This window comes from Hemibagrus wyckioides, linkage group LG27 (genome assembly GCF_019097595.1).
Source record: "Hemibagrus wyckioides isolate EC202008001 linkage group LG27, SWU_Hwy_1.0, whole genome shotgun sequence".
Lineage (NCBI taxonomy): Eukaryota > Metazoa > Chordata > Actinopteri > Siluriformes > Bagridae > Hemibagrus > Hemibagrus wyckioides.
This window is the reverse complement of record NC_080736.1, coordinates 3,059,764-3,085,189: the sequence shown is the minus strand read 5'-3', so window position 1 is coordinate 3,085,189 and position 25,426 is coordinate 3,059,764. Positions and strand designations below refer to the sequence as shown.

Sequence of the window (25,426 nt, the reverse complement as noted above, 5' to 3'; positions counted from 1 at the left end):
AGAGGCGTGACCCGACGCTCCAATCCGTTCGCACCTGTTCTCTCGTCCTGTTGGGTTTAATTAGGTTTCTGCCTGGACGGAGTGGACACTGCGCGCGCGCGCGTTGATGTGTGTGTGTTGATGTTTTAGGAAACCCATCACAGGGTAAAACGCACCGCACTGAACACACTCCGAGACACAGTTTCAGCTTCGCCGCCGCTTTTTGCGCACTGGACGCGTCTGTAGCCGGAAAGAAGGAGGGCGAATTATTTTAGAAATGCCTCTCTTAGAAAGTTTTTAAATGAATGAACAGAAATATAAACTTCAATTTCACGCCTTAACAATTCATTACAGGAACTCGCTACCGTGTAGAAGATGCGCCTCTCCGGAGGGTTATGGCTTTTTACCGCCTGCACTTTACTCAGTAAGTCTGTCTTCATGATTACTTCATTTTCCCCCAAGTATCTATCTATCTATCTATCTATCTATCTATCTATCTATCTATCTATCTATCTATCTATCTATCTTTCCGCCTGTCTGTCTGTCCGTTTTTCTGTGGAAACAATGAATCAAGCTCTTCATTTGTGGACAAAACGGTTTCTTTTTTTTCCATTCGTTTAGTTTAAAGGGAACCATTTTTACTTTTTATCTTCGCTTTAACTTGTTCAGAAAAAAATGTGTTAAAAGGCTATTAGTGAAAGAAAAAGATGGAATGAAAAAGAAAATCTATAGAAATGCGTGTGTGTGGGGGGGTCTTCTTAATATTAATAACAATAAAAATAAGTATTACTGCTTTTGTTATTTTATTATATTACTATAGCACTATTATTATTATTATTATTATTATTATTATTATTATTATTAGTAATAGTAGTAATAGTAGTAATATTAACAATAACAAATATGATTATTACGTTCCTATCGTACTGCACATGCGCGGGATTCCCATACCTGGAATTGCTTAGGGCCTTATTACTGTTAGTGGTATTAGTAGTATTAATATTATTAACAATTACAATTATTATGAATATTATTATCTTTATTGTCCTTTTCTTCTTCTTCTTATTATTATTATTAAAATTAGTAGTAGTAGTAGTAGAAACAACAACTAATATTATGATTATTATTAGCGTTATAATATTATTACTATTATTATTATTGTTATTATTATTATTGTAAGTCAAATGAAAACTCTACACATAAAATGAATAGAATCAACTTCAAGAGGAACACTCTTTAATCAATGGAACACCTGCACACTGAATGAAGATGATAAAAATATTTATTATTATTATTATTATTATTATTATTATTATTATTATTATTATTATTATTATTATTAATTTTATTATTATTTTTATTATTAAACACCTATTTGCAATAAACAATACACAATAAAGAGAGAGAGAAAAACTAATTGTAAATTGTAATCATACTATTATTATTGTACACAGGATTTATCTTCAGCCAGCCCACAGTCTTGAAGACCCTGATCACCCGCCGCACCGAGTTCAACTCCAAACCCGGTGAATCTGAGAAAACCCGAGACGTTCTCACAGAGAAAACTCACTCTTTCAAATCTGATAATGAGCAGACAAGGGTCAGAACCAGATTCGGGTCAAACCTTCCTCAATCTCGAAGCACCAGTAGAATGGGTCTCACCACGGAGTCCCCAGATCTTAACTCGTACCTGAACCTCCTCAGCGGATTCTACCAGATGTCTCAGCCCGTACCGATGGACGGCTTCTTTCGAGCTCTGGTTTGTCTGTTAGCTAACGGGACGCAGTGCGGGTGGCAGGCGGATTTAACCGCAGCTCTGATTTCGAAGTCGAGTGGCCCGTTGATGTCCTTCCTTACGTCTGTTAAATCTCAGATGTGTCCGTCAAACACCTTCCAGAGGAGCGGAGATCCGACTGGAGCTCAGTCTCAGCTCAGCGCTCTTCACAAGCTGCTGAGTACCGTCTTTTCTCTACAGCTTTCCGAAAACTTTTGGACTGCATGGAACGTTTTTTTTGACTTGTCTTTATCTCCATTGATTTCGGACATGTCCTGTGTATTAATAGACTTTCTTCAGTTGTTGGTAGAACTGGTAACAATCGGATTACAGTTTGGTATCGAGGCACCTACGCTGAACCAGACTCAACATTGTCCTCAGGGTTAGTTGATGGTGGTGATGATGATGATGATGATAATACTCTAATCTTTAAAATTAACTTTTAGGCCAATAATGTCTTTCTCTTTTCTTTTGTTTTTTCTACAGGAGACCTTAAACAGCTTATAATATGGTGAGTCTCAGCATGTCCATGTTTTCTCTCACAGAGTTCTTAGGATAATTAACAGAAACCTCTATGATGGACAAAAAACAACCCAGACCCTAATTTCTTTTACCGGACCTTACTGGAACCTTTACTGGGTTGTATGTGTGTGTTACAGCCCTGCTCTACAGATTCATTCCAGAACCCTATGAAGGAGTGTTTCACTTTCAGGTCATCAGCCATCCAGAGAACTCCTGAGAACATTTTTCCTAGAATTGGTTTTAAACGCCCAAAAGCACTCTATAAGAAGTAAGCTGTGTCTTGAACCGGCTTTGTTCTTTGTAAAGGAATTTGAAGTAATTTGGCTGTATTTTGAGACGTGACGTGTTCACCAGCAGCCAGTTTAGCACCACTGATGGTTCCAAGATGGCTGACGTGAAAATTTCTGACGGAGAGATTCAAAAACTCGCTGTCTGAAGCTTATTTAACGCAATAGCCCCCAATAGGTGCACCACACAGGATGACTCAAAACTCCAAAACATAATGGACATTCCTTATCACGTCACTCTGGAGGATGTTTGTTTTTATGTGAAAATTGCTAATGCTTCCACACACACAATGTAATCATTTTCTTTAATCACAGCTCTGTCTTTCAGTGATCTTGGAGTGATCCGACTTGAACACACACTGTTATCCAACACAGTGTTTATAAAATTTAGCTAAAATATTTAAAGGTAATTTTGATCAGTGTGACCCAAACTAGCTTTACTTAGTCATTGTGCTCTAATTGGTCCTCAATGTACCACTCCAGCCACCTTTTTTTTTCATTTTAAGGAAACTTTTGACATTTTTTGGGGGGTGTACTCATCAAAAAAAGTCTCCAGAATTCTTTGTATGGTTAAGGACTCTTAGTTTCCTAAATAGTTTTTTTTTTCTTAGACTGAAGAAACTTTGAGTGAACTCGATTCTTTGGTTCTTTGGAGTGTGATTAAAAAAAATCAGGACTCTATATCACTTACTGTAACACAGGTTCGGCTAATAATTACAGACTACAGACTGTGACTTCAAGGCCTTTTCACCAAAGGAAATAAACATGTAAAGAAAAATATCAGGAATGAGTGTTAACATTTTCTGAATCACTTTGCGTTCTTCAAAGGTTGCGAGATTAAAAATCTTCTGAATTGTTTTTTCTTGTCCAGGGGTATGAGCCAAAATTTAAGCTGGTCCTTTGGCGATTCGATCCTGAACATGTTTCTGACTCCTGACGTTCCTTCGTGCAGCTATTCAGACCCGGCATGCCAGATCGCATTTGATCTCCAGAGCAGCCGCTCTGTCGCCTCCCCAGTGGACGACCCTGTAACACGACTGTCCTGCGACGAGCAGGATGTTAAACACCTCAATAACACCCTCTGTGCAGAGATTATAAGCAGTAGATCTCAGGTTCCTGATGCTCTCTATTATGTTTGTGAATCTCTAAGCACTCTGTCCCACTCTGAACTGACTCAGGTATGGAGAAACACCTGCCACATGATGGAGGTTATTCTGTCACCCCTTTTGGAACCCTGCCCACCAGCACCCTCGGAATCAAGCCAGAGAGTTGCACGGTCCACCCTTAGCCTCAGCCAGCTTTTCTGCAACTACGAGAACTGGACATCCGGGGACATCATCGATCCAGGTCTAGTTACTATATGCAGTGACAATGAACCCGAGGCTTTTCTCGAGGGTGTGTGCAATAATCCCTATGTAATGCCGGTGCTCATCAAGAACCCGAGCAATAGCTGGGTGTGGGAATACTGCGGAAACGTGTCCGAAAGATACATGGTCTGGCAATACTGCGTGTATGATCAGTGGTTTGCTCAAATAATTGATGCTTCTATTGTGGCAATATGCTGGAACAATGATCATGCAAGAATGGAGAAGCTTCTGTGTGACAGTCTGGATTTTTACATGCTGATTTATTCCAATCAAGAAAATTCCTGGATAATGCCCAACTGTACTGAGGTTCCTTCACCTCCTCCAAATGATACTAACTCTCTTGTCCCAGAAATGTGTCGGTACTCGGAATGGCGCAACGTAATGGCAGTCTTCACAGATCAGATTACCATGTGCATACAAAATGATGAGCCTCAATTTGTAAGTGAGGTCTGTGCCAACACCTCATTCCTCACTTCGCTAGTTCTCAACAAGCAGAATGAATGGGTGCAAAAGTATTGCACACTCCAGTTGGAAAGTTCTCCAACAGTTCCACCTGTAGCCTCGAGCACTACTGTATCTCCAGCAACTCCACTGATCTCCATCACTTCATCATCTGTCACTTCAACTAAGACCTCAACAGAGGCCACTCCTTCTAGCACAACCCTTTCTCCATCACTAGTCCCAACAACTTCATCAACCTTCACAACTCTTTCTAGCACAACCCTTTCTCCATCCCTAGTTCCAACAACTCCATCAACATTTACAGCTCTTTCTCCCACAACCCCTCTGACCTTCACATCAACACTCTCCTCCAGAGTCAATCTCTCTCCATCAATAGTTCCTCCAGTGTCCTCCAGCATTGCTTCATCTCCCTCATCATCCCCCAATGCCATTTTATCTAGCACATCAAGCTTTCCCATCTTGCTAACACAATCTCCTCCGGCGTCTACAAAAATAGCAACAACTTCTAACCTCATGCTTTCTTCATCCCTCACCAAACTTCCTGCAACAGTCTCCTCAACCATCTCCACCGCCACTCTTCTTCCTATAATCAGCCCGACTCTCTCTGCTAGTGTACTCTCAACCATTTCTCCAACATCTTTGCTACCTTCAACCCCACCAACTATCCATCCCACAATTCCCAGCATGTCTGATTTGTGTAAATATTCATCCTGGATGGTTTTACCAGTGCATCCATCTGTCATTGGTCTATGTTGGAAATTTGACATGATAGCATTCCATCTTAACATATGCTGTAACAAGACGTTGTTAGCACGCCTAATAGTCGACCCCCAGAACCAGTGGTTGAAGTCTGTCTGCTCTGATAATGACACGTCAGACTTTCTTCCCAAAATTTGCCTGTACTCACAGTGGACCAAGCCAGTCGTTGTAGACATGACCGACCTTGCTCTTTGTGCTGATCTGGACACGGCAAACTTCATCCACAAAGTATGCACCAACGTCACCGTTCTACAGAACCTCCTAACCAATTTGGACAATACCTGGTTGCTGGAGCAGTGCTCCAACCTCACTGGGTCTGGCAAAGACAATCTGATGGGTTTCAAGCCCTCCGAGCAATGTCGCTACACAAACTGGACGGTGAATCTCCCAAATGCAGCTCTCCTTGCACTCTGCTGGGACTATGACCAAGCGAACTTCATCTTGTCAGTCTGCGTCAAACCTGATGTGCTGTCTCACATAGTTCAAGATCCTTCCAATCTCTGGGTGAGCGCTTTGTGTGCCACCTGCTTGAACAACACCAGGGTCGCCCAGTCCAACAACACCGACAGCAGCAGCAGCAGCTCAAGTAATACGAACACCACTGAGCTCCACCTTTGTCTGGTGAAAGAGATGATCGTAAGACTGAACTGGACATGCAGTATAGACTTGAACACCATTTGCCAGCCAGATATCCCTCAGCTTCAGGCGTTTCAGGCGTTCCTGCGCTGCGGTGTGGAGGTTCTCCTGCCCCGTTTGGAGAAAACGATGACTGCAGAGGTGGCTTCGATGGTCAGACAGGCTCAAAATTTGTGGGTAATTCTGCTGCTTGTTCTGGAAGAAAATGGAATGACGACTTTGAGGGTGACCGATAACATCGGGCAAAGCGTCCTGGACTCTGTATCTGCCTTCCTGGAGAAGGAAACAAGCTTCAGCAAGAAGCAAGTCCTCTTGCAGTGCTTTGCGGTTAGTTTTTTGTATTTTTGTGTCTAGTTCAAGTCCACACGTTTGCGTATATTTTAAAACCATATCTAGTCACATTTTTTTGGTATTCTCAGATTAAATATTTACCCACTATAGCCAAATTCCATCGACTGCTCAATTTTATTTGCACATCATTAACCAAAAAATAAATTAAAAAAAGAATGGTTCTTTTATTAAACCTAAGAAGGAAATATGAACTTTAATGCAGTCTGCTGCTCTCCGAAAATAATGTTTAAATGAAGTTGAAAAGTTTAAAAGAATAAATTGTCAACAATTTGAAAAATATCATAAAAAATATATATATAATGTAAAAATAATTGTTGTCAATGTTATATTGTTGAGAGAAGAATATTTGGCATCAGATGGCATTTAAAAAAAGAAATTTAAGTCATTTTAAACTGATAAATATCAGTTTAAACTGATAAATATATTTGTGTGTTTTTTATTTTAAAGAAAAGAATTTATTTAAATATAAAAAATCATATTTTATTAAATAAAATTAAATATTAATACAAATTAATTGAAAAAAATATTTAAATGTATTTTTGTATTTTTTGGTAAAAATGTTTTTACTTTAAACAACAGTATTTTACATTATTATATATTATACTCTATTTAATTTACTTATCAGACATCAGGAAAATTTACAACTTTCTAGATAATATTTTTGAACTGGAATTAATTGGATAATATCTGGGAATTCCTGAGATTTATCATTAATCTGGATTATTTTAGGGGTTAATTACTCAAGTGTCTGTTACCAGTGTCAGACCTGTTGTCTGGTGTAAATGACTCGAGCTGGAAAGGATACTACGTAGTGTCCGATGTCCACTCTGTCATTGATATCGGACATTTTGTGTCTGGTACATGTAACATTAACCGAGCGACATTTGATTTGTTGCTTAAATTGACACTTAACGCTAATATCCTGTGTTTATTGTTGTTGAACCTGTTTTTACATTGATGTCGATGGTATCATCTGATGCTCTGATGACTTTTTCCATGCCTGCTTCAGGTGTAGGTATCACACTCAAAGGGGTGTGTGTGTGTGTGTGTGTGTGTGTGTGCGTATGGTGTGTGTGTTTCAGAAAGTCCTCACCAGCCTGATGCAAACAGGAAGAGACGTCACCAGTGATGGTTCATTTTTAATAAAGGTGGGAACATAGTCAGAGTTTACAGTAAAGTGTGTGTGTGTGTTTTAATGCATAACTTTTGTTCCAGTGGATTTAGCTTTCTTATCTTCTTTTGCAGCAATATTTTGCAATTCCTCTGGAGCGTCTCAGAGCGGTGCTGAGTTCAGTGGACATGAACACCATGAGACTGATTTTGCACTACCTCAACCGCAACCATGAGAACCTGCAGGTGAACGCTTTTCAGAAATGTCACGAGAGATAAGAGAAGCATTGTGGAACCATTGTGGAACCTTTTCCTTACAAATTTATCTATTGAATTTGATCATATGTTTTTTGTTCATTCAATTTCAATTCAATTTATTTGTTTAGCACTTTTAACGATGAACATTGTCTCAAAGCAGCTTTATAAAAATATAGAAAAAATTGATCACGTTTAAAGTTACTATTTTATCCCTAATGAGAAGCCTGAGGTGACGGTGGTGAGGAAAAACTCCCTGAGATGATCTGAGGAAGAAACCTTGAAAGGAACCAGACTCAGAAGGGAACCTCATCCTCATTTGGGTGACACTGGACACTAAATAATGTAAATGTAAATAATGTCCTTTCTACAACAGTTTATATTCATGAGGAATTGTGCAACCAAGAGCTCTTGAGGAGCTAATCACTCAGTGGAGTTTATTATAAACTCAGCACTAATTCCTTCCTGCCGAAAACTGACCCATGCAACAGCAGGTCAGAGACGGTGTGATCGTCTCCAAGTGGTTCTATCCACAGTAGTCCCATGGGTCACGGTCTGTCCACACAGATCTGTCCACAGCAGTAGTGAGCACCACCAAGCCATGAGACTCCAACCAGGGGTAGAGCGTCTGGACCCATCAGGCAGGTCCGGAAAGAAGAAGTGGTCACACTGGGTGCTCAGAATTGGGACGTATAGCGAGAAAGAGAGAGAGAGATGTGATCATGTGATGTTTAAAGTCAATGTAGATTATGTGTAAAGTGTCTAGTTATGACATCATAATTAAAGGGAGAGCAGATATTGTGTATTGTTCTAAATATTTTTGTGTGTGTGATCCGTGTGTGTGATCTTTTCTTTAAGTGCCCTGTGTTTGTGTCTTTTCTCCCAGCTGACTGAGGACTACCTGCGCACCCTGGTGTCGGTGCTGATCCAAATCCACCTGAGACAAGATGAGACCCTGTTTTTGGACCTCGGCCCTCTCTTGCGGTTCGCCAAACCCGAGGACATCATCTCCCTCCCTCCGCTACAATCCAATCCCATTGTGTGAGTGAGTGACCCGTATTTCCACCAGCTTTGTAATGTCACCAGGAACATGACACTGAGTTTACTTTACAACTGAATCTTTAAGTGTTTTAATGAACAGGGAGGGAGACACAGTAGCGGCGAGGCAGGGTAGCCTTATCGCCTCGATCGCAGCTCCGGGGCTCGAACCTGAGCTCGGGTTACGGTCTGTGTGGAGTCTCACCAGAACTTCTCATGTCTGTGTGAAGTCTCACCGGTTCTTCTCATGTCTGTTCTTCTCATGTCTGTGTGGAGTCTCACCTGTTCTTCTCACGTCTGTGTGGAGTCTCACCTGTTCTTCTCACGTCTGTGTGGAGTCTCACCTGTTCTTCTCACGTCTGTGTGGAGTCTCACCTGTTCTTCTCACGTCTGTGTGGAGTCTCACCTGTTCTTCTCATGTCTGTGTGGAGTCTCACCTGTTCTTCTCATGTCTGTGTGGAGTCTCACCTCTTCTTCTCATGTCTGTGTGGAGTCTCACCTCTTCTTCTCATGTCTGTGTGGAGTCTCACCTCTTCTTCTCATGTCTGTGTGGAGTCTCACCTCTTCTTCTCATGTCTGTGTGGAGTCTCACCTCTTCTTCTCATGTCTGTGTGGAGTCTCACCTCTTCTTCTCATGTCTGTGTGGAGTCTCACCTCTTCTTCTCATGTCTGTGTGGAGTCTCACCTCTTCTTCTCATGTCTGTGTGGAGTCTCACCTCTTCTTCTCATTCTTCTCATGTCTGTGTGGAGTCTCACCTCTTCTTCTCATTCTTCTCATGTCTGTGTGGAGTCTCACCTCTTCTTCTCATTCTTCTCATGTCTGTGTGGAGTCTCACCTCTTCTTCTCACGTCTGTGTAAAGTCTCACCTCTTCTTCTCATGTCTGTGTAAAGTCTCACCTCTTCTTCTCACGTCTGTGTAAAGTCTCACCTCTTCTTCTCACGTCTGTGTAAAGTCTCACCTCTTCTTCTCATGTCTGTGTGAAGTCTCACCTGTTCTTCTCATGTCTGTTCTTCTCATGTCTGTGTGGAGTCTCACCTGTTCTTCTCACGTCTGTGTGGAGTCTCACCTGTTCTTCTCACGTCTGTGTAAAGTCTCACCTCTTCTTCTCACGTCTGTGTAAAGTCTCACCTCTTCTTCTCACGTCTGTGTAAAGTCTCACCTCTTCTTCTCACGTCTGTGTAAAGTCTCACCTCTTCTTCTCACGTCTGTGTAAAGTCTCACCTCTTCTTCTCACGTCTGTGTAAAGTCTCACCTCTTCTTCTCACGTCTGTGTAAAGTCTCACCTCTTCTTCTCACGTCTGTGTAAAGTCTCACCTCTTCTTCTCACGTCTGTGTAAAGTCTCAAATCTTCTTCTCACGTCTGTGTAAAGTCTCACCTCTTCTTCTCACGTCTGTGTAAAGTCTCACCTCTTCTTCTCACGTCTGTGTAAAGTGTCACCTCTTCTTCTCACGTCTGTGTAAAGTCTCACCTCTTCTTCTCATGTCTGTGTGGAGTCTCACCTCTTCTTCTCACGTCTGTGTGGGTTTCCTTCAGGTTATTCTGCTGATCCTGAACAAATGAATCAGTCAATCAGTCATTCATGGTATCTTTATCCCTATTTGATCTGAAGTTTAGAGTTTTCCTCTAATAGAATCATTACTACAGAATCTATGGGATTTTTCCGAATCTGCACAAATTCCTACATTTGGGAATTTACCTTCTGTAAAAAACACTGCAGGTGTCATTGCACCGTATCCATCTGAATTAACATGATGGAAAAGATCCTATTGTGTTGTGTTTAAAGACCCTCTAGGAAGCACTCTTGGTGTCATGGTCATGTGACCTACTAATGATCAACAAACAGTGTCCAGCGGTTTCATTTATCCTGATTCTTACTACAGACGTGATCCAACGGGACTTAACTCAGATATGTCAGGAAAACAGACCTCAATAATAGACTCGGGTCAATAGAAATACCTTTTCACGTATGCGTACAAGTTGAAGTATAAATGATGGATGATGCAAAAGATTAAATAATTTATCTATGGATCTTTTCTTTAGATTAAACCTGATTAACAACACCATCAGCAGCCTGTCGGCGGATCAGCGGCAGGCTTTCGGCTCGTGGTTCGGTCAGTCTCTGGGCACGGTGAACATAACGGCAGGCGACACGTCCTTCATCCGAGACTGCGGTAACCTGATCGCGTACCTGCCGTTCCGCAGCTTCCAGCACCTCTCACCTGCTCAGGTAACAGCCACGCCACCTTTACCGTGACACCCGAGCCGCCCTGGCTCCGGCCGAAGGTTTATCGCCGGTCAGATGGCTCCTTTTGTGAGGGACAAGGCTGCAAATCATTCGTCTGTAAGCAAATACTGGGCCATGAATTAAACATGGACCTGTAGTGGATGCTCAAAGAGTCAACACAAAGGAAGGTGTTTGGAAACGAATTTCCTACCAGGATTGAAACAGAACACTGGACATTACTGGACGTGTCATTTGCGCGGTATAAAATTTCCGTTCGGTTATTGATCAAAATATGAAACCAGTCTGCTTTTTACTGTGTGTGTTTGTTTTTCAGGTCCTGAACGGTCTGGATGTTCTTCTGAGGAACGAGTTGGGAGACGTGAAGCAGCAGTTTGTAGCTCAGAGCGTCTTTGGTGTGTACAAGAACCTGACAGCAGATGACTTCAGAAGGTTTGTACATCACGCTCACCCGGATAAATCCAGAGAAAAGGGTTTATTTTTTTGAGGTGTCGAGAAAAACTGTGCAAAACAACTGGGAAAAAACTGACTGAGTTTCTGAAGAGAAATGGAATTTGTTTTAGTTTTTTGTTTATTTAAATTGATCAGTGTCTATAATTTTAAGTTGATTTTTTTTACTTATGTACAGATCCTCAGAGCACTTTTTGGAGAAAAGAGCAGAAAATATAACTATTTAACCCCATTTTCATGCATCATTTCATTCAGGTAGTGAAACCTGCACATAAGTTAGCTAGCTAGAGCTTTGCGGGTAGTGCTGTGTGTGAGCTAGCTACAGATTATAATGTACTGAATAGCTGATAGTTGAATAGCTGTATGAAAAATTACAGGAATTAATTCTGACAGATTTGCTCACTAAAGTTGAAATGAAGCTAAAATTCTTTTCTGTAACACTTGATTAAAAATAAACTAGTTTTCTTGATGCACAAAGAAGTTTTGAAAATAAAATGCTATCAATGTGTTTTAGGTTAGCCACGCTGACTTGCCAGGCTAGCATGAGTGACCTGCTGGCGTATGTGGACACCAGCGCCTTCCCGGTGATCCAGGAGAACATCAGGACATGCGTTGCACAAGGCACACACGTTCCCAGTAACATGGTGAGGACTGTACATTAAAACCGTTCACCCTCATCGTTACTTGGGTTATAATTTGTCCTTCGTGTGTCGCGTCTCTCAGATTTCTAGCCTGCTGTTTGTAAATGGATCCGAGCTCCAGTCTCCCGGTTCTCTCAGTCCTCAGAAGGTCTCTCAGCTTGTACCGCTCTTTCCTCTGCTGGGGGCGGAGTTTCTGCAGCAGCTCAACCAATCGCAGCTCGTTCCTGTCTTCAGTGCCCTCACCTCTGTTCACTTCACACCTACACAGGTATGGCATGTACGGTATCACCTTTACACCTCATCATACAGCGTGTAATACAGTCAACTCCAAAACTATTGGCACCCCTACAAAAGGATGGGCATAAAATGTGAAGACTGATGATGTCATATGTCCAGTTAAAATACCTGGACGGTTCAACCCAAACCCTGGATACTTCTTATCTGTTGATAAGATTTTGATTTACATTTACATTTCTGGCATTTGGTAGACGCCCTTATCCAGAGCGACTTACAATTTATCTCATTTTATAGAACTGGGCAAATGAGGGTTAATGAGGGCCTTGCTCAGGGGCCCAGCAGTGGCAGCTTGGTGGACCTGGGGTTGGAACTTCGACTTGATTCTCAGAGTATTTTGAACTAAAACCCTGTGGAAAGCCTTCCCAGAAGAGCTGAAGCTGTTATAGCTGCAAAGGGCGGGACAACTCCATATTACATTCATGTGCATGTAAAGGCAGATGTCCCAAAACTTTTGACAATATAATGTGACAGGAGCTTATAAAATGACTACTGGTTCTAGATCTTTGAAGAAGTTATGAATCTACCAAGAAATGTTCTACTAAAGAAAATATTTTTTGTTGAAAGACAACTATACAGCTATCTATCTATCTCACGTCTCATCGTTATCCGGTCTCTAGTGCTCACACACGTCTCATCGTTATCCTCCAGAACTAATAAACAATAAACAATTCATTTCCACTCACCAGCTGTTACAATCGTATCTGCGTTCAGGATTTTAAGAGAGGTCAGAGGTCACACGGGGGCTGTTAAGGGTCAAGCCCTGAGGGCACATGAACAGGTGTGAGACCAACAACTGATAGGGTGTGTGTGTGTGTGTGTGTGTGTGTGTGTTTGGTTAGAATTGCATAGCCATAAGGTAAGCAGAAAGAACACTGAAGTGACAGGAGATTAAAATTACCCACATTCTCAGTTATATTCCTAATGATAGACAGGGTAGAGGGGTGTCAGTAGTTTGGAGCAAGTGGGCTACAGTCTACAGGGTTAGTAACTCTACACCTTTATTGTATCCTGGGTAGTAGATGGACCTAATAAATAAGTTTTATTTTAATTACTATATTATTAGATTTTTATGATCATGTCATGAGGTATTTCTACAGCCATCACTTTACAAAAAATAAAAAAAATAATAAAGTAAAAAAATTTATAATAACTTTAAAGTGGAAAAAATGATTCTAGTAATTTTCAAAAAATAAGAATATAATTTATTTTTGTAAATTTTTTTATGTTAGAAAAATGTAACAGGATTTTATATAATATTTCTAAAATTAGAAAATTCTTTTAAAATTAATTTTAATTCATTCATTTAAATAGAACATTAATTGATCACAATCATGGTCACGGTATTATATCATCATATTTCCACACACTAATTTAATATCTCTAATTTAAAGGACATGTCTGGACAGGATTTGTGAATATTTATCTAATTTCTAATTTTTTCCCTTTTTTAGGCCGCTGTGATTGTAGACAAGATCTCTTCCAGCTTAAATGTAAGTACTTTTATAGATAAATGCTGTAGAAATGAGATGATTTCATTTGGATAGATTGGGAATACTGTATTCTGATGAACTTGGTGTGTGTGTGTGTGTGTGTGTGTTGTGGCAGTTGTTTGATGCAGGAACTTTACCAAAGTTAGGCTCCCTGCTGAGTGGACTGAGGGCCGAGTCTCTCTCCACACTGCCCTCCACTCTCCTGCTCTCCACACTGACCAACTTCAGCCAGTACAAACCTCAACTGACCCCTCCACAGATCAACGCCATTACTACACATCTCTGGGTGTGGTGGAAACACACACACACACACACACCTTTTTAAAGCTTTGCTTTTTTATAGTTATTTCCAATGTAATGTCTTAACATGAACCTCGGTCCCTCAGGCTGCTCCAGCTGTGGTCACATGGTTAGATGAGGCGGAGCTTTTGCTGTCCAGCACGCCTCTCCAGTCTGTGATGCCTCAAACCCAGCTGATTCTGACCAACAGCACTGCTCCTTATACACACAGCTGGAACACACAGCAGGTACACACACACACACCTACAACAGGTATAGAAACACCCAGAAAGCACAACAGGTACAGAGTATAGACATTTGGTACACTTACGTCAGGTACACACACAACACACTTTCTCTCTCTCACACCTGGAACACACTGCAGGTACACACGTACACACCTGGAACTTACACACCTGGAACTTACACACCTGGAACACACTGCAGGTACACACGTACACACCTGGAACTTACACACCTGGAACACACTGCAGGTACACACGTACACACCTGGAACTTACACACCTGGAACACACTGCAGATACACAAACACACTTTCTCTCTCTCACACACACACCTGGAAAACATGACCGGTACACACACACAACTGAAACACACGACAGGTACACATAAGACACCACTCTCTCTCACTCACTCACACACACACCTGGAACACACAATATGAGCTGTTTCTTCAGCGTTCTGTGGATGTGCTGTATTTATCTCCCACAGGCTAAAACTCTGTTTAATGAGGTCATGAGCGGCACATCGAGTCTCACAACCCAGCACTTCCTGTGAGTGTCTCTCTAACCTCATCATGTCTCCATCTTTGTTAGATGTACATTTATGAGAATTATTTCACTCTTTGCTCATGAACTGTGTGTGTTTTTGTGGCCAGGTCTCTGGGGACAGTCGCACAGGGCGTCAGCTGTAATATACTGACGAAGCTTTTCCAGAGTTCTGTATCCATGTCCTCCATGCGTGACCTCCTGCAGGTCCTGAGACAGCAGCCGGTTCCTCTTCACCCCTCACTGGTATTTATATTCAACTAATACACAGAAAAATATACAATCGAACATACACATTCATGTTTATTAAACATTTATGTAGAATAAATGTCAATATTGTTGCAGTGATTTCAAACCCTGTGTCCTCTCTGATCTAGAAAAGGTGTTTGTTTGAAGTAATGTACAAGTCTGACTACTTCTTGAAGCTGCTTGGTGAGATGGGAGCTGAGATCGCTCTGTCCATCCCGTAAGTCTTTTTAACTGTATAACTGAGTCAGTTTGTGTGAGAGAGAGAGAGAGAAACTGAGGGAGAGAAAAAGAAAGAAAGAGACTCAGAGAGACAGAGTCTGAGAAAGAGAGATAAAGGCTCCTATGGATTCTATGGACCCTACAGCTAAAGGCTTCTCCTGGAGGTGAAAGAGACTAAGAGACTGAGAGAGAGAGAGAGAGAGAGAGAGAGAGAGACAGAAATAGACTAAGAGACTGAGACTGAGAGGCTGAAATTGAAAGAAAGAGAGGGACTATGAGACTGAAAGAGAAAGAGGAACTAAGACTGAGAGAGAGAGACTGAGACTGAGAGGGGTAGCGAGAGATAGATTGAGAGTAAACGACTGAGACTGGGAGAGATAGGGAGACTGAGAGAGCAAGAAGGAGAAAGAGAGTCTGCGAGAAAGAGAATGAGAAAAAGAAAGAGACTGAGTGAGAGAGATTGAGAGAGAGAGAGAGAGAGAGAGACCGACAGACTAAGGGAGAAAAAGCGACTGTGAGAGAGACTAAGGAAGAGAAAGAAAGAGAATCGGATAAGTAGGAAATGTATGAAAACCATAGAGGTGTGATGAAGCAGAGTTATGTTTACTACTTATTACACTTTTATCCGTTTATAGTTACATCTAATGTTGAACATTTTGCAAGACAAGTCATAGTGCACCTTCACCACCAGCCTCTCTGTTTTCTTTTTCATAATGTTAATAAGATAAATGAATATTCTACCCTTCTGATCAGTCAGAATTCAGTACTAATCTAATCTGTCTGCTACTTAATATACACAAAACCTTTGATATAGCTGCTGGAGTGCATTGCATTGTGGGTAAAGAAGAGTATGTGTTATTCTGTACATCTTCATGAAAATGCTGTGGTTGTGTAGGATGAGTTCTATTAAGAAGTTCTCCCCAGCGATGATGGACTCTCTCAGGAGAATGATCCTTCTGGATCCTCAGTACTTCCTGCTTCTTCCCAGGATCAAACAGGTCATGCTGGTGGACAAGATGGTGCAGAGCCTGGTCAGTCTTCCTTTTAACCATGACTTGAACTCCATTTCACATTATACACGCTAAAATCTCTTTTCATCACCTACAAAACCAATTATATGTAGAGGATAGTGAGAGTTCTTGTCCTTAGATGATGATTTTATTTTTTTCCTGTAGCCATGATCTGATTGGACGAAGAGATACACTTTTAGAAAAATTCTAAGAATGTAAATACCACTTTAGACCTTTAGGGTATTGATTTGTTTATTTATTAATAATCTGGAAATAGGATGACCGGTACATCAAGATCTTTTGTTTATTTTTTCCTAAAAAGGACACTCACTAGCACTGACCATTCAAATATGCACCGTTTCTATGAAGTCTATCTAATTTTTTGATATTTGGGGTGGTTTTCTTTCTTTCTTTCTTTCTTTCTTTCTTTCTTTCTTTCTTTCTTTCTTTCTTTCTTTCTTTCTTTCTTTCTTCCCCATCTCTTCTTTCTTTCTTTCTTTCTTTCTTTCTTTCTTTCTTTCCATCCTTCCCATTATGGATGCTGCCTCATAATTATTTTATGATAGATAGATAGATAGATAGATAGATAGATAGATAGATAGATAGATAGATAGATAGATAGATAGATAGATAGATACATACTTTATTCATCCCAATGGGAAATGTACAACTTCCAGCAGTATCCACAAACATAGTGGATACTAAATACTAGAATTGGGCGGTGGTGGCTCAAGTGGTTAAGTCTCTGGCTTGTTGACCACTGTTGGGCTCTTAAGCAAGGCCCTTAACCCTCTCTGCTCCAGAGGCACTGTATCATGGCTGACCCAAAGAAAGAAAGAATTTCACTGTGCTGTAATGTGTATGTGACAAATAAAGGCTATTTTTTTGCTAATAATAGCATAATAGAGATAATAAGGTCATGTGCAAAAACTGAGTGTTTTCAACGAGTCCTGGGCAAATCCGAGTGTATTGTGTACGGTGCATAGTGTACAGTTTGTAGTACAGTCCAGAACAGTGAGCAATGTCAGCACTGACTACACTCCCCCCATGATATAAAGGATCAGAGTAAAGGCTGAAAGACGGACGTGGAAGTTATTTTGACTTTTATGCCAGTAAAATTCGCTTATCTGAGACGTTTGTTCACGGCTTCAACTCGCAAAGTTGTAGTTTACATTAGTTTGACATTTATATATTAGTCTTTTTTATATACAAACCTGCAGACACACACACATAGGATACACACATTTTTACAAATTTATGGGATTTTCATAAACATCAAATTTCTTACTAAATACTTTACGGACAAATCCATTTGTTTCCAGGTTTGTAAAGAAGCTGGTTGATCCTTTCCCTTCCATCCCTCCATCCCTCTGTCCGTCCATCCCTGTTTAGGGTCTGAACACAGCTCCATATACTGAGCAGGAGTTTCGTTCTTTGGGAATCATGGCAACATTTGTAGTGGACACAGTCTTCCTGCAGCTGGACAGGAGATTCTTCGTGGACAGCATCGAGTTTCTGCGAGGTTTCTGTTATAACGCTAGCAAAAGTGACATCGTAGCGTCGATGCTGCAGGAAGACGGCACGTTCGGGTGAGTAAAAATACTACAAGTATGTCATCTAAAGAAACTCATTCTGATGAAGTGTTACGTTTTTGTGAATTATCTTCACTTTAAAGGGCTATTTAAGCTAACTAGCATGGACAAGAACAAACTCAAGTTTTCTATTCATTTATCTTTATTTTATTTTTTTTTATCTTAAAGCCCAGTCCAAAAGTGGAACTCAACAACCCTGATTCAAGTAGACAGGTTCCTCTTCTTCCTGCCACAAGAGATCATCCAGCTGATTCCTCCGGTACGTCATTTTATCAGTTTAGTTTTCTAACCCCCCCCCCCCAATCTATTTAGTTATAAACTTCCTATTTATTTAGCCACGTGATGCAACAGCAGCTATAGACATTGTTCTCTCACCAGCATCTCTATTTTGAAGGTAATAAGCCAAAAAAAAAAAAAAACTGTAAAAACTTTCCCAAGCAGGACGTCAATCTTAGTTCCAGCTCAAACCTTCACAAATTCAACATACAGTGGAACCTCAGCACAGGAATTTAATTGGCTCTGATGGCGAGTTCTTACGGCGAAAGTTTGCATTGAAATGAATTTTCCAATAAGAAATAATGTAAATGCAGCCACCCAAACATATGAGCGATATTCCCAATATGAAGCGTATGTAAACTGTACGGCTGCTTACAAAGAACTGACCCAAGCCAAGCATTCCATGTCAAGGGTCCTCACAGGAAGTCGTGCCACCAAGCTAAGGGAGGACATTCATATGCCGAGGTTCCACTGTACTATCATTCACACACTGTAGAAGTCCATGTGTAAGGTGCTGCTATTAGAAACATTAACACGTCAATATGAAGGTGAGATTTAGATTAGATTTCTGACTGATCAGGATAAAGAAGGTGGTGGAGTAGAAGGTGTGTTTTGTGTCTCTGCAGGCTCTGATGAGTCCGGAGCGTATCGAGAGGCTGTTTTTCAGCCAGCAGCAGTGGGAGGATGGAGATGTGGGCTCTGTGTGTGAACACCACCCCGACAAGATCTTATCCAGGAAGCAGTTCGTGTTTCAGTACTTCTCAGGATTGATGAAGCTGGGACGCTGTGAGTTCCTTACTTTTTGTATACGATAAATAGAAAAGAGAACAGAGACGTGAAAATAACTTAAATAAAATAGACAAATGGATCTGATATTTCATGTTATAGGATTGCAGTCAAATAAATATATGATTATTAAATAAACATTTCTTAATTATTTCAAGCTTGTGGGAAGAATAATAAACTATTGGAATCCTGTATTTTACTTTTTTATTTATTTATATTTGTATTTGCTTACTGTAAGTGAAACTATGTCAGGTTTTTGTGATCTCACTGAGCAATAAAATAATGAAAAATGAAATAAAAAAAAAATAGTGGATTGGATATCAGCAGAATCGTATCAGATATCGGATCCTGTAACAAATTCCAAAGATTGGAACTGGATTTGGAAAATAAACTATTTTTGGAAAAATAAAATGTAATCTTTCTTCTTTCTTTTTTTCTTGCTTTCTTTAGCAATTATTTGTATTAATTTCTTACTTTTTTACTTTATATATTTATTATATTTATAGTGAATGTGATTTTAAATGAAAGAGTTTAACTGTGAAGTGCGTGTGTTACATTCATTAGTGCCAATATGAAAGATTTTTCACTTTATTAGGAACACCTTTACATAACTGCATAAGCATGCTGATGTCCAGGTGTTCCTATTAAAGTGACCGTAATGTGAATATGATGTCAATTTCTCTCATACGATACTCTGAACCTGATCCCTACAGCTTCGCCTTCAGCCTCCAGCGCACCTCCGTCCTGTGAGAGTGTGCAGGCGACCGGTCCGGCTGTCTGGTCCGTAATCAACCTGGTGAACATGTCGTCCTCGGATTTCCGCCAGTGCCTCGAACTCTTCGGCCAGGAGCCGTCCTTCACATCTGACCAGCTCTCACTGCTGCTCCACAAAACCAAAGAGGCAACCAATTTTTATAAAATATTTAAAATGGCATGAATCATGCTGTAGTAGCTCAGAATAATATAATCAACACTCAAATAAATAAATAACTGCTAAATTTGTTCACATTCGTATAATCTTTCCATCTTAAACGCTCCTAGTTCCTCTCCTTTATTTAATGCCTGTCTCTTAATCTCTTAGATCATTGTGTTGATGCTACAGTGTGTGTGTGTGTGTGTGTGTGTGTGTGTGTGTGTGTGTGTGTGCAGGTGTACGGAGTTGTTTCCTCCTTCACACCATCTGTCGTCGCTCAGCTGGGACGCATTGCCACGCAGCTCTCGCTGGACGAACTGGCGTCGCTCAAACTGTCGGAAATTCTCTCCATCGCACCTTTAGGAGCCGTTAGCACCTGGACCAGGAAGCAGGTATTTAGCCACCGCTAACATCACAACACCGTGCCAGTGTATTGCAGTATTGGAGTATTAGAGTATTAGTCTATTAGAGTATTAATTTATTAGAGTATTAGTCTATTTGAGTGTTAGTGTATTGAAAGAGTATAAGTGTACTAGTGTATTAGAGTGTTAGAGTATTAATGCATTAGAGTTTTAGAATATTAGACTATTAGTGCATAGCCAAAAAACGATTTTAGACTAGCTACTGTAGCTAAAAATATATATTGTATAAAATCTATACAAAAAATGTATTTAAAAAAAAAAATCTCCTATATATATATATATATATATATATATATATATATATATATATATATATATATAAAATAAAAAATAAAACATTTTTGTTTTAATTTGATTCCTCTGTTTTATTAGTTGTTATTTTATTAAATATTTAATTATTAATAAGTAAACTATGAATAAGCGATCATATAAGGTTGCTTAAAAAATGTAAATAATTTTAAATAAATAAATAATTTATTGGTTTTTTTTTTTTAAAAAAACATTAGTAATCCAGCAACTTGCATATATAGTGACTTTCATGCATGCATTTATATTTGTGTTTATGTTTATATTTAGATTTAGATTTATATAGTTTTCTTTCTGTACTAAGCCCTCTAACGCTTGGTCTGTCTGTCAGTTAGGAGTTTTGTTCTCCACTGTGCTGAATGTCACCAAACAAACCCCCCTTCAGCTGAATTCCAGCTCTTTAGTGGCTCTGGGACACATGGTTTGTGGGATTGAAGCTTCCGTTATCCAAACCCTCAATCCTGTAGAGTTCAGGTAAGATGAGTTAATAAATGAGTTCATTCTCCATCAGATTTATTTACAGGTGGTTGTTTACTACTGCTTTAAATTCCTGTAAGAATTAAGAAGATACAGAAGCACACTCATGAGACGTGTCTGCTCTTCCTGTACAATCAATCAGAGCAGACCAGAACCATTGATTTGGTCAAGGCTAGGTCAAGTAGCCTTTACTTGTCACGTGTACATTACAGCACAGTGAAATTCTTACTACGCAGAGCACAGGGCCAGCCATGATGCAGCGCCCCTGGTACAGGGGGGGTTTAGGGCCTTGTTTAAGGGCCCAACAGTGGCAGCTTGGAAGTGCTGGGGCTTGAACCCTGACCTTCCAAGCCTTAACCACTTGAGCTACCATTAGCTACCACCGCCCCTTCTTTTTGCATATCCCAGCTTATTAGGAAGCTGGGGTCAGAGCACAGGGTCAGCCATTGGCCGGCACCTTGTCAATTCAGGGGCTTGAAGCTGGGGTCAGAGCACAGGGTCAGCCATCAGGCGGCACCTTGTCAGTTCAGGGGCTTGAAGCTGGGGTCAGAGCACAGGGTCAGCCATCAGGCGGCACCTTGTCAGTTCAGGGGCTTGAAGCTGGGGTCAGAGCACAGGGTCAGCCATCAGGCGGCACCTTGTCAATTCAGGGGCTTGAAGCTGGGGTCAGAGCACAGGGTCAGCCATCAGGCGGCACCTTGTCAATTCAGGGGCTTGAAGCTGGGGTCAGAGCACAGGGTCAGCCATCAGGCGGCACCTTGTCAATTCAGGGGCTTGAAGCTGGGGTCAGAGCACAGGGTCAGCCATCAGGCGGCACCTTGTCAGTTCAGGGGCTTGAAGCTGGGGTCAGAGCACAGGGTCAGCCATCAAGCGGCACCTTGTCAGTTCAGGGGCTTGAAGCTGGGGTCAGAGCACAGGGTCAGCCATCAGGCGGCACCTTGTCAGTTCAGGGGCTTGAAGCTGGGGTCAGAGCGCAGGGTCAGCCATCAGGCGGCACCTTGTCAGTTCAGGGGCTTGAAGCTGGGGTCAGAGCACAGGGTCAGCCATCAGGCGGCACCTTGTCAGTTCAGGGGCTTGAAACTGGGGTCAGAGCACAGGGTCAGCCATCATACGACACCTTGGCAGTTCAGGGGCAGGAATCTTGAATCCGGATCTTTTGATCAGTTAACTGCAGAGCCACCACTCCCCTACTTTCTGCTGTTGGTGGTGGAGCTGGTGGTGGTTAAGGCTGTTACTTCTTTTGAAAAATCGCCATGAAATTTGTTGAAATATGTTCTAATTCAGCCCCCATTTTTGGGTAATGATCAAGCAGATATTTGAATATTAAAAAGTGACACAGTGTGAAATTAGGGGGCCAAGCACCAAATACTTGGTCAGCATCTCCAGGACTATAATAAGTAAATTATATAAGGAAACTAGTTCAGGTAAATGATGAATTTAGGAGGATGTAGGTAAGAGGTTGTAGAATAACTGTGTTGTTGTTGTTGTTGTTGTTGTTGTTGTTGTTGTTTGTGTTGTCAGTAAGGCCGTGCTGTGGCTCGGACGTCTGAATCTGTCGTGTTCTGAGGATCAGCTGCAGGCCGTCGTCTTTCTGCTCAGCAGCAGACTGGTGTTTGGACCCATCAGTACATGGGGTCCAGAGGTGTTTCTTGAGATCGGGGCATTCTCTGGTAAGAAATAATGCCGATGCTACTTCAAGCCATCTACGAATGACCAGAGTCCTCATTTCCTCAAGTGTTTGTTTATGTTCATTTTAAATGTTTTTCATGTCATGAAATGTATCTGTCTATATTTCATAACAGATTTTACTTTCAACCTAACCACCCACTTGTGTGTGTGTTTTTTTTTTAATGATTGTTGAGTATAGTGTTATTGATTTTCTTTTCCTGCCTTTCATCTATAGCTGGAATTCCTGACATGGCCATGTCCGCCCTGGTGAAGGAGCAGATAGAAGGAATCACGCCGCTCGCCATCTCACTCATTACAGCCAAAAAGTTTGCAGTGAGTGACTCCAGGGCTTTTAAAGTGTACAGACAGAAGGTCTTATACACCATATGTGGCCTTCATCTGACACACAAGCTTCATATCTGACCTCTAAGTTCTTTCTGGGATGAGTTAAGTTTGTTTGGAGTAAATGTCAATAACGTGTTGGACAAATATAAGAAAATCCTGTACTTGAGTCAAAGATCTTCGGCTTTGCTTCAGTTTGAAAAGTAAGATTATTTCTAGACATTCTAGACAGCTTCATTTTCGTCGTCTTGAAATAAATAAATAATCTTACTTCTGAGAGATAAGTGACCATGAGGGGAAAAATTAAATTTTCATAAGACACTGGACTTCGAATCAGGGTCTAAAAATAAATGTAAATACATAAATGTAAGTGCTAAGTTGTCTTCTACTCAAATTTGACTTTGAAATGTAATGTATTGTATACATGAAGTATAAAGTCTACAGAAATGGAAAGACTCTAAAGTACAGATTACATGTACATTGTTTCTGTCCACTTAATGCTGCTATAAACACAGTGTGTTCAGTAAAGCGTGCGCTTCTGTCCTCACGTGCAGGTGGTGTTTAATCAGGCTCAGATCAGTGTGTTTAGCTACGAGCAGGCCGCTGCGGTGACTACGGCCCAGCGGTCAGCTCTCAGCTCCGTACAGCAGACCGCTCTGTCCATTGTGCTCAACTCACTCGAGGACAAACCTGTGGATTTCAGAGGTACTGTGTGGGGGGCGGGGATCTGTTTTATAACACAAATGCTTTATTTACTTTAATGCTAACAGATTGACTTTACTTTAATGCTAACAGAAGACTTTAATGCTAAAAGACTGTTATTTTTCCACGTCTGTGTCCACAGGCAGGTCATCAGGAGTAGCAGCTGAAGTCTGTCTTTTCTGCCATGTCTGCAGTCTGCTGGTGTTCGTCCTGATGCTCCTCCTCGACAGCCGAACATGATTAAAAAAAACAAAGAAAGTTTCTTTATGAAGCCTGTGCAATATTCTGTATATGATTTAATAACAGCACTTTAATTTGATCAGTGTATAATTAATGATTTCACTCTAAATGTTTGCATTGTAGGATAGGTTTAGTGTTTATTTGTTCATTTATTTATTTATTTATTCTTATATTATTTGTCCTCTTATTTATTGCTGTGTATGTTTTATTATTTTATTGTTCTGTGTCTTTATATAAGTTATATTTATCTTTATTTAATTCTTTGGTCCAAGTACAGCTTGTAAAAATGAAAGCTATTTAATTCACATTTATTTTTAATTCTTTAATTCTTTTTTTGATTTTGTTACAAATCAAATTTTAAGCTGTGTGATTTGATTAAAGTATGAGGATTACAGTATGAGGTGTAGCTGGGATGCTTTTCTCTGAATTGACATTAGTGTTAAGTTAAGGTAAGTAGCCTTTATTTGTCACATATACATTACTGCACTGTGAAATGCTTTCTTCGCATATCCCATCCTTGGAGCTTGGGGTCAGAGCTCAGGGTCAGCCATGATACAGTGCCCCTGAAGCAGGGTAGGTTGGGGGCCTAGTTTAAGAGCCCAACAACAGTGGCAGCTTGGTGGTGCTGCGACTTAGATCTTCCGATCAACAATCCAGAGCCTTAAACACTTAAGCTACTACTGTGTGAGGTTACATTTAATTTCACTGAATTATTATGAAATGTCAAATGTGTCATGTATTTACATTATCTCTATATTCCCGGATAAATCGAACTGTGAAATCAAAATATGGCAAGATACGAGTCTGAAAATAATTCCTCTCAATTTGAGTCTATAGGATTGTGACCGGATAATTTATTAACTTTTATTTAATTCTCAAACACACTATAAGGAATAAACAGCAATATTCCACTTTAAAAATAAGTAAGTAAATAAATATAATGAATTAATTTGATTGGTTAATTGAATAACAATATTATTATTATTATTATTATTATTATTAATAACTAATTTATAGAAGAGTACAAAATAGAAGCATTAGGTGTATAACAAAATATTTTATCTTCCAACAGTTTTTTTTCTGATTTAGTTTTAATTTTATTTATTTATTTGTTAATTTGTGCAGTTTAAATTGTATGTAGTTCTGTGAAGGCTTTAAATATATACAATGGCTACAGAACATAAATGGAAATAAATTATTTAATAAATTAAATTTATTATAAATTAATAATAATTAATAATAAAATAATTTTTTTATTATTATTTTAAAACCTATACTCGTTGGTCACTTTAATAGGAACACCTGTACATTTATACAGTTATCCAGTCAGCCAATCAAACGGCGGAAGCACCATCCATAAAATCATACAAATCATTTTTTGTTTAAAAAAAGGCATATTTCCACTTACAAATTTGAAATAAAGTGGTATTTTTAGTGATTTTTCCCCCCTTTTACATATGTATCAGATGCCTCGTTTTCGTAAAGGGTGCCAAA

General features: G+C 40.2%; 1 protein-coding gene across 1 annotated transcript; it reads left to right on the top strand.

Annotated features, from left to right (window-relative positions):
• Positions 1–13: 13 nt before the first annotated feature.
• Positions 14–24,123, top strand: strc1 (stereocilin 1). The gene is made up of 28 exons (XM_058382162.1): positions 14–403; positions 1,434–2,135; positions 2,240–2,264; positions 3,434–6,113; positions 7,220–7,285; positions 7,383–7,493; positions 8,389–8,543; positions 10,584–10,770; positions 11,102–11,217; positions 11,750–11,879; positions 11,959–12,144; positions 13,625–13,663; positions 13,779–13,949; positions 14,050–14,190; positions 14,675–14,736; positions 14,841–14,976; positions 15,108–15,196; positions 16,094–16,229; positions 17,601–17,797; positions 17,969–18,059; positions 18,703–18,862; positions 19,576–19,763; positions 20,012–20,167; positions 20,835–20,977; positions 22,502–22,650; positions 22,884–22,981; positions 23,545–23,695; positions 23,835–24,123. The coding sequence occupies exons 1-28, from the start codon at positions 355–357 to the stop codon at positions 23,930–23,932; spliced, it is 6,612 nt and encodes a 2,203-aa protein (XP_058238145.1). The 5' UTR covers positions 14–354; the 3' UTR covers positions 23,933–24,123.
• Positions 24,124–25,426: the final 1,303 nt, after the last annotated feature.